Raw genomic sequence first — 10,199 nt, 5'->3', positions numbered from 1 at the left:
AACTAAAGGTAAGAAAACTGCACCCGGTTGTGGATTTATAATGGGACTAAGGGTTCCCTGTTGTGTATGCTTTGTGAAGGATGGTATTATGCCATGTAAATAGTAAATAAACGGCCTAAGAGTGGCGAAGTTTACACTAGCACACAGGGCGTGGCTCGGTCACTGGTAGCTAAGGACAACTTATTATGCACTGAGCTCGGTTTAAGCGGGCCGGAGTCAGTGGGGTAAACAGAGGGTGTGATCTAAGGTGTCGACCCTGATTATCATGTGATTTGATTGGTGGATTTGTCATGCTGAATAGCTGAGTGTTGATTGGATGAATCTTTGGTTGTATCTACGTGCTAAGTGATTAATGTGGTATGTTAAGTGTATGATCATACTTAAAGGGTTATTCAATTGTTATCATTGTTTGTCATATAATGTTATGTTTTCTTGTTGGGCCTTGGCTCACAGGTGCTTCGTGGTGTAGGGCAAGCTTGATCAGCCCTAATTTGGAGAGCTCTAAGAGCAGAATGTACATGATCAGCTGCTCAGCCGCCAAGGTTGAGGGGGAGATAGAAACAGGAGAACCATAAACGTTTGTTTTGCCCTTAGAGTAGCTAGTGGTTGTTTGTACTCTGGAAATTTTGTAAACTGACTTTTAAACGCTGTTCCTTTTGGGATCCCATGTGTAAAAATGTTTAGTTATATGAAATGTACCTTTTGAGACCAAAATCGTTTAACCTTAGCACATTAATGGTTTCAGTGACACGTTTTTAACTAAATGACTTGATTAGCAAGTCCTGCACCTTTATAAGTACACAGTCTAGCGGTCTTGGCTATCCAAGGCATTACAACTAGGTATCAGAGCGTCCTAGGTTTAAAGGTTCCTGAAGACCGGCTAGACATGTACATTCACTGCTAGAGACAAGCTCGATTCAGGGCTTGGTAATGTGTATATGTGCTTATATGCTTGTATGCCTGGAATGAATTATGAATGTTGTTATTTATTGGATTAATAGGAAGCATGAGATACTGATAGGGCCTGGCCCTTAACTACTGTGTGAAAATACTGAGGCATGCTTTCTAGCATCGCCGTGCATGTAAATGAATATTTGAATGATTAACTGCATATTGTGTATGGATGGATGTTTATATCTTAGTTGTTGTGTGGTAATGTTGGGACATGCTTATTAGCAATGCCGGTGCATGTGGATAAATGCCTATATCTTGATTGTTTGTGATTGGTTATGTTCCATTGGTGGATTTTGGAGAAGCTTTTACCCTGTCATCATGGTCTAACTATCGAGTCGTTGATTGCAGATTGACTTGGATAGCTATGCATCCAAGAAAATCTACGCGACTAGCCGGCTCTAGGTCTGGGACCGAAGGTGATGACCAGGGCCAGATTCCTCCACCAGTCCCTGAGAACTGGCAGCAACTTATGATAGATATGCAAGCGCGATTATAGAGCCAAGATGAGCAGATCCGTATTCTGCGACAGCAAGCTCCATCAGGGAGTGCTGCCCCTATTGAGCCACCTGTAGTGGCACCGGTTATTCAGTCAGCAGAGGTTGGGAACAGGTGGGAGCCATTGTATGAGCGGTTCTGGAAGCAGCATCCCCCAACTTTTGAGGGGGAACCTAACCCACTGAAGTCCGAGCAATGGCTGACTATGATTACTACTATTCTGGACTTTATGAGGATAGAGAGATATGACAGAGTGGCCTATGCCACATATATGTTGAGAGAGGATGCCTGCATCTGGTGGGAAGTGGCATCACAGACCAGGGACGTCACTGCTTTGAGTTGGGAAGGATTTAAAGATTTGTTCAATCAAAAATACTACAATGTTTCCATCAGGGCAGCAAAAGTTAATGAGTTCGTGGGATTGGTGCAGGGCAACATGTCAGTTACTGAGTATGCCCTAAAATTTGATAGACTTGCGAAATTTGCACCAGACCTTGTGCCTACTGATGTTGCTAGGCAAGACAGATTCATTAGGGGGCTTAATGCTATGATAGCCCGGGATGAAAGGATTACAATGGTACTTGAGGGAACAACTTATGCCCAGGCCGTTGATAAGGCTCTTACCGCTAAGGAAGCGGAGAACAAGATTTGGAAGGAAAGTGCAGCAAGGGTCGCAGGGTGGTGTCTCCTTATTCTAGGTCAGGTAGGGGCGGAGACCCCAGTGATGTGAAGAGGAAGACTCCTAACACTTCGACCGCTGCTGGTCCTGACAGGAAGGGTCGGGGTAGTCAGGGTGGCCGTCAGGGTGGCGGCGAGGCGTGGCGGACCTATCCGGAGTGCCCGAGGTGTAGAAGACGCCATCAGGGCGAATGTCGGGTCAAGGCTTGCTATGTGTGTGGAACGGTGGGGCATCTCAAGAATCCCTTTTACGATTATTAATGGTATCCCTTATCTTGGTTGTGACTAGGTATAAGCTAGGGGCTCGGGAAACGGATCATGCTCAAGAGGCATCTCGCGTAACCAATTACTTGGAAACTAAAGGTAAGAAAACTGCACTTGGTTGTGGATTTATGATGGGACTAAGGGTTCCATGTTGTGTATGCTTTGTGAAGGATGGTATTATGCCATGTAAATAGTAAACAAACAGCCTAAGAGTGTCAAAGTTTACACTAGCGCACAGGGCGCGGCTCGGCCACTGGTAGCTGAGGACAACTTATTATGCACTGAGCTTGGTTTAAGTGGGCTGGAGTCAGTGGGGTAAACAGAGGGTGCGACCTAAGGTGTCGACCCTGATTATCATGTGATTTGATTGTTATTATTGATTGGTGGATTTGTCATGCTGAATAGCTGAGTGTTGATTGGTTGAATCTTTGGTTGTATCTATGTGCTAAGTGATTAATGTTGTATGTTAAGTGTATGATCATGCTTAAAGGGTTATTCAATTGTTATCATTGTTTGTCATATAATGTTATGTTTTCTTGCTGGGCCTTGGCTCACAGGTGCTTCGTGGTGCAGGTAAAGGCAAGGGCAAGCTTGATCAGCCCTGATTTGGAGAGCTCTGAGAGCAGAATGTACATGATCAGCTGCTCAGCCACCACGGTTAAGGGGGAGACAGGAATAGGAGAACCATAAACGTCTGTTTTGCCCTTAGAGTGGCTAGTGGTTGTTTGTATTCTGGAAATTTTGTAATCTGACTTTTAAACGCTGTTCCTTTTGGGATCCCATGTGTAAAAATGTTTAGTTATATGAAATATACATTTTGAGACCAAAATCTTTTAACCTTAGCACATTGATGGTTTCAGTGACACGTTTTTAACTAAATGACTTGATTAGCAACTCCTGCACCTTTATAAGTACACAATGTAGCGGTCTTGGCTATCCAGGGCGTTACACCCGTAGGCTCTGAACTCGCCTCCTCACTCCCATCATTAGTGGCCTTAACTTGAGCATCTTGATATCTGCTTAAGAATTCCAACGTCCATGAGGTCACTTTTTTAGGACAAATTTTGATGTGCGTTCTTAAAAGTATTCCTAGAGTTTTAAGGGCACACAATGAGAGTCCGTAAAAAAATTACTTTAGGACACTCATTACAAGTCCTAATTAAATATGAAAGACCTAAAAAAGAGACTTGATGTTTAAACTAGGCGATAGTCCGATTATATATGAGAGACTTGATACATTTACTCTATATATCTGATTTCTTTAATTTTTATAAATGTAACTTTACCCAAAAAAAAAATCTCAAAACCTTTAAGGACTCTCAGTAGGGTGTTCTTAATATTTTTCAAGGACTCGCAAAGAGAGTCCTTAGAACCTTTTTTTTATAGTAGTGACATATTGGTCCTTAAGCCAAAGGATGAATGACCTTATTTCGTCTATACCAAATTCTCCATCATAGTGTGACCAATTTTTCTTTCTCCTGTTTGGCCAGATTCTCCATACAATCAAGCATCATCACATAAAAATCATAACCCTTCCTAAATTTCTTCAAACCATGAGTTGGTCATTCTTCTTTGACAGTCTTCAGAGATGGACATCCCCATAAGGCATGTAAGGTTGTCTCATGATCTCGACTGCATAGAGGACAAGTGGGTTCAGAAGGAATTCCATGTCTAGACATGTTAACATTGGCAGGGATGAAGTCAAGAGAGGCTCTCCAAGCAAAATTCTTCACTTTAGGTGGGATAGACAGGGACCATAAGAACTTCCACCAATATGATTGGCTTGTCGGAGGTGTAGCTTGCCCATAACCCCCCTCATGCACAGCAAACTAATATCCACTCTTGACTGTATATAAGCCTTAATCATTATAATGCCATGCTAGCTGGTCATGTCCCTGAGTGATCGGTACTGGAATAGACAATATAGCTCGAGCTTCTTCAAATCCAAAAGAGAGGCGAATCAACTCCACATTCCACTCGTCTGAATGTTTCTTTAAAGAGCTCACTTAAATTAAATCCTCTGTCCTTGTGAATGAGCGAGCCTTTCCACCACCCTATTTAGGAATCCAGCAATCTTTTGTTATATTGACTGATTGACCATCACACACAATCCACCTAGAGCCATTCAGATTAAGATATCTCCCCCACAAAGTACTTTGTCACATGTATGAGGAACTTTGAGTTGTTTTAGCAATTAGAAAGGACACGATGAGCAATGCATCTTAACTTGTCTCATTATAGATTTTAGAATTAAAATTTTCATTATTATTAGTTATAATTAATATCAAATCAAATAATATTTTAAATAATTTTAGTAATGGTATTTGGTAAACAATGAGTGTAGTATGATATTTTTCAAAACTAAAAGGTATGAGTATCTAACCAAAAACACAGGTGCACATTGGTATAATTCATTGTTTTAAAATTAATTTAAACTTATATATTAAGATCATTTATATTTAAAATTAATATAATAATTAGAGACATTGTATGATAGAGTAGTCCTTTTTACCCAGCCCGTATAGTAAAAAGTTTTCGAGAAATTCTGAATAATTTATAGTATCTAAAATAGAGTTTAAACAGTTTGTTGCACGTGCGTTTATTTTTTTTTATATACATGTGTAAAGCACATGTTTTGATTTTGTTTTCGGCATTATAAATTATTTAGAATTTATCGAAAACTTGCAGGAGGTTCATAATAACTACAATGAAAATCATCATAGAAAAAAAAAATAGGCATAAAGACACCTCCATGTGTCCATATAGGGAGCATGTCGTACCGGCAGGGTAGAAAAGACTACCCTACCACAGACGCTTCTTAATATTATCCAATCCAATAAGATAGTAGGAGAGTTCTATGGTAGGGTAGTCTTTTTTACCCTATCGGTACGACACACTCCCTATATGGACACCTGAGGGCATCTTGATCTTTGTTTTTTTTGTCATAAAGTGTTCTTTATAGCTATAGTAAACATCTTGTAAGTTTTTAAGAAATTCTAAATAATTTATAATAGCGAAAACACAATTCAAACAGCTTATTTCACGCGTATAAAAGTTCATATATTGAACTTTGTTTTTAGTAGTGTCAATTATTCAAAAATATGGAAAATATTCATTATAACTATAATCGGCATCATCATATAAAAATTAAAAAAAAAAAAAAACTAGCCAAGCCCCACATATCTATATAAAAAGTGTCATATCAGTAAGGTAATAAGAACTACCCTATCACTGAACGTTCCTAAGATGGTATTATATTAACCTATAAGCTTATTCATAACGATTACAAAGTGTTTTATAATTACCTATAAGCTTATTCATAACGATTACAAGGTGTTTTATAATTACCTTCAAAAATATAAATTGTCAGCAGCTTACTATTAATGCTTTTTTGGACTTGTAATTTGACAAATTACTTTTAGACTTTTATATTTTGTAAAATAATTCAAATAGATCTTAAAATTCAATTTAATCAATTTTTTTTAACTAAAATCACAGATAATTCATCAAACTAATAACTTTATTATTATATTCAATTTTTTCTTCATCAAAATGTGATTTAAGGATATATTTGAACTAATTTACAAAACACAGAATCCAAAAAGTAATTTTTCAAAACACACTATCTAAACAGGTAATTAAACAAAATATAAAGTCCAAAAATATATAATCCACAAAATTAATATAAGCATTTTTCTTTGTTATATTTTGTTTCTCCCTATATTGTCAAAGATGACATTTTTATAAATAACAAATTAAGCAAACAATACAAACATGAATTGTCTCTGTTGTGCAGATACAAGAAGAAATCTGTTTGAATATGACAAAATAATCTAACAATCCAAAATGACCAAGAAAGAGATACTAAACTACCCAAAATCACTATTTGTTTTGCCCTAAGTTTGTATCAAACAAACATTAACAGTTTCCATGGGTATTGATTTGTAAGTTTATCATAACAAACAGAAACAGATACTCATTTGGATGTGTAAAGAATGCCTTGAAGTCTTTAGTAAGATTTTGCAAAAATGGCAACCTCCTCGGCCGGACTACCAGTCATCAAGCATGTTTTAGCACCACCTTGAGGTTGATCAAAAGGAAAACACCTAATAGTTGCACCTGTTTCTTCTTTCACTTTCAACTCATCTGCGTCACTGTATCAATATGATCAAAGGTTTTCCTATTAGAACTACTGCACTTCTACATTATTATTATTATACTTGCATTATAAAAGCATGGACCAGAATAAAAAGTTTGTAAAGTATCAAAGTTTTACATAAATAGTACCGACTCAGATTAGATTTACCTAGCGGACCACGGACCCCTCGCCCATTTTCCCTCAGATATTGCCACTTTAAGTTCATCATATGATGTAACATCCACAATATTACTGCCATGAAAGAAAAAGGATATTGTCAAAATATGTGTTTGCCAAAGTTTTGTAAAACAGTGCGATATATTCTGCTGTTAGACCTGGTTATACAATCAGAAATGCATAAGTCTGCTTATTTCTGAATCTAAACCCCCACACTGAAACAGCACATTCTAACTTCATAATCATACATTATTTATAGTATAGAAAAGATTGGTGTGCAAGAACCGACCTATCTCGAAATGATGTAGCTTGTTCCAAGAGAGATGACTGGACCTCGTCCAATTTGTCTTTGACATAAGCCGTCAATATTGAAGGCTCCATAGAAATTCCGAAAACTTTTCCTTGCTTTCCAGGAACATCTCTCCTGGATATGACCACACTCTGACTTGAAACATCACGTGGACCAATTTCAATCCTTAAAGGGACTCCCTACAAGATCAACATCTGTTTTTGAGGTGATTGATGATAGTACACGTATGAAAAAATGTTTTTGCAAAACAAAATCATCATAAAAAGGAAGCAATATTAACTTTTCGCACTTTCTTAATCAAAACAAAATGTGGGTGTACAAGGAAATAAAACAACAATAACTTATGGTTTATCTTCAAGGATAAGGACGAACCTTCATCTCCCAGAAATTAAATTTCCACCCAGGAGTTTTCTGTTCAGTGTCATCAAGTTTAACTCTAATTCCTGCAATTTGCAGAACTTCTTTTACGGATGATGCAGCACTGAGAACTCCTTGTCTATCTGTATCGGACTTCCAAATTGGTACAATCACCACCTAGAAACATGCAATACACAGCTATGTCAGGGAAAAATGAATAGACGTCCAAGCTTGACCTTCACAAAGTATGCTGTGCAAATATATCTCATTGGGCTGGCAATGCATTTCATGAACAGTAACAACGTTAATCTAAATGTTATGTTGCACGGGTAGCAGTGACTATTCAACTCTAGTTTCTCACAAGTAACACAAATGAGCAGGTAAGAAAAATAAAACGTAACTCAACTCAGAAATTTTTACAGAACAACCAATGCATCTTATAGTTAGCATCAACTTTGATACAAGTCAAAAAATGTATTATTAAAAATTAATATTTTATCTTTCTGTTTTGCATCTAGTTTAATTATTTAAATAAGTGTTTTTCCTTCAGAAATAATTAGTTAAGCTAAAAAATAAGGCTGCTAACTATTACTGGCTAGCACAATAGTAAAACATAATAACAGTTCAATTTCACCTGTATAGGAGCAATCCTTGGTGGAAGCATTAACCCTGTATCATCTCCATGGGTCATAATTATACCGCCAACAAAGCGAGTACTAATAGCCCATGACGTCTGCCATACATGTTCTCTTTGTCCGTTCTCATCAGTGAACTGTGTAAGCATAAATTTCGACAAATTTCTACTTAAATGATAAATGACATAAATGAATATACCCAGAGAAGCAAGTCAATCTAGAGAACTAGATTTATAATCCATATACCTGTGTACTAAAGGCACGGGAAAAGTTCTGCCCAAGATTATGGCTAGTTCCAGCTTGTAGTGCCTTCCGATCGCCCATCATAGCCTCAATTGTATAGGTCCTATCAGCACCAGCAAATGTTTCAACTTTTGATTTTCGACCCGCAATAACAGGAATTGCAGTCTGCTCATAAGAAAATTTTATATAGACCTCAATCATCTGAATAGCCTGCAATTTCAGCAGTAGAAATACATTAAGAAATCAAGAATAAAACTGCAACTGATGAACTAGCCAACACAATAAAACACAAACCTCCTTTTCTGCCTCTTCTGGTGTGGCATGAGCTGTATGCCCCTCTTGCCACAGAAATTCAAGAGTCCTCACAAAGGGTTTTGTGCGCATCTCCCATCTTGTGACATTTGCCCACTAAACCAAATGAAGCATATAGAAAAAAGGTTGGTTTAATTCCAGAATTCCTCACAACCGTAAGTAAAATAAATAGGATAACAAAAAAACTGAACCTGGTTAATCATAAGAGGAAGATCACGGTAACTATGAATCCACTGAGTAAACATGTGATTTACTATTGTTTCACTTGTAGGTCGAACCTGGCAGAGCCTCAGGAAGTGCAACAATCAAAGCCAAACCTTAGGTCATAGTTTTTTCAATTAATTAAAATACATCACCTTATCAACTCAATAGCACTAAGAAAAAGATTTCTCTTACAGTTAAGCAATCAAAAAATAAAATGGCACTAGCAACTAAGGAGGTTTGCATACCACAAGTTTTTCCTCAAGTTCTTTTCCACCTCCGATTGTCACTACTGCTAATTCTGGACTAAAACCCTCAACGTGGCTTGCTTCTTTCTCTATAAACGAGTATGGTATAAACTGCACAATTAAAACTAGATATCAAACAAAACTTTTAACTAGTGCCTACTGAGTTTCCATGTTTACAATACATTCACGTACAAATAAGTATAAAGAAAACCCATCATGCAACAGCCGCATTAACCATGTGATTAAATTAACACGATAAAGAGGACACTCACTTGTGGGAAGTACATATTACTATGACCAGTCTCTTTGAACTTCACATTCAAATAATCCTGCAAAACAGACAGGCCCCACATAAATTTTCTAATTAACAATCACAAGACAATGAAAAATGCAATCTTTTTGTGTCGAGTAACAGTAGGTAAAACTTCGATCACCTGAATTGCTTCCCAAATGGCATAACCGTACGGACGAATGACCATTGTCCCTCGAACAGGACCATAATCGGCGAGCTCAGCAGATTCAATGACGTCAAGATACCATGCGTTAAAGTTCTTTGACCGAGGCGTGACGGCTCGGTCTTGGACTCGGCTCTTCTGGCTGTCGACTCTGTTCTCCGTCTCCGAAGCCGTGCTCTGGGCTGAGAATCTGGGGGAGAAAGGAAGAGGCCGGAGCTGGTGGCGCCGACGGAGAACAGCCGGATAGCGGCCGGAGATGGAGGGAGAGAAGAGTGAGGTAAGGGAAGGTAGTCTGAGAGTGACAACCATTTTTGAGTTTGGGTTTTGAGTTTTGGGGCTCGGAAAAGCAGATGAAGATGAGGTTGATTAATATAGGTTGTCGATAAATTGGTCGTTCTAAAATGGGACCCATTCTTTCCGTTTGGGCTTATTTGTTGGTGGCTTTTAAAAAAAATATGACTTTTATACCTTCGTAAAAAAATATGAGAAATAATATGGGAGTTATACTTTTATTGATTTGTATGAGAAATTTATTAAGAAAAAAAGTTAAGGTATGGGAAATATAATTAGTAGTTAACTAAAATATGAAAATAATTTTTTTTTTTTATATTGTTATTTTTTTTTATTTTGAAAGTAATTTTTTTTCCATCATATTTTCTTTTTTTTTCCTTACTTGTTTTTTCTCTATTTTTTCCTTTTTCTTTTTTTTTTCTACTAATTTTTTCCAACATC

At 37.4% G+C, this 10,199-nt stretch overlaps 1 protein-coding gene across 1 annotated transcript; it reads right to left on the bottom strand.

The window, feature by feature from the left end:
• Positions 1 to 6,114: 6,114 nt before the first annotated feature.
• LOC133777624 (proline--tRNA ligase, chloroplastic/mitochondrial) lies at positions 6,115 to 9,819 on the bottom strand. The gene is made up of 11 exons (XM_062217311.1): positions 9,447 to 9,819; positions 9,285 to 9,341; positions 9,013 to 9,123; positions 8,755 to 8,841; positions 8,546 to 8,659; positions 8,255 to 8,461; positions 8,008 to 8,145; positions 7,389 to 7,550; positions 6,996 to 7,195; positions 6,698 to 6,781; positions 6,115 to 6,545 (listed from the first exon to the last, which is right to left on the bottom strand). Exons 1-11 carry the CDS (start codon positions 9,774 to 9,776, stop codon positions 6,401 to 6,403), a joined length of 1,635 nt encoding a protein of 544 aa, XP_062073295.1. The 5' UTR covers positions 9,777 to 9,819; the 3' UTR covers positions 6,115 to 6,400.
• Between the last annotated feature and the right edge of the window lie 380 nt (positions 9,820 to 10,199).

This window comes from Humulus lupulus, chromosome 5, assembly GCF_963169125.1.
Source record: "Humulus lupulus chromosome 5, drHumLupu1.1, whole genome shotgun sequence".
Classification (NCBI taxonomy): Eukaryota; Viridiplantae; Streptophyta; class Magnoliopsida; order Rosales; family Cannabaceae; genus Humulus; species Humulus lupulus.
This window is presented reverse-complemented; position numbering and strand designations above follow the sequence as displayed.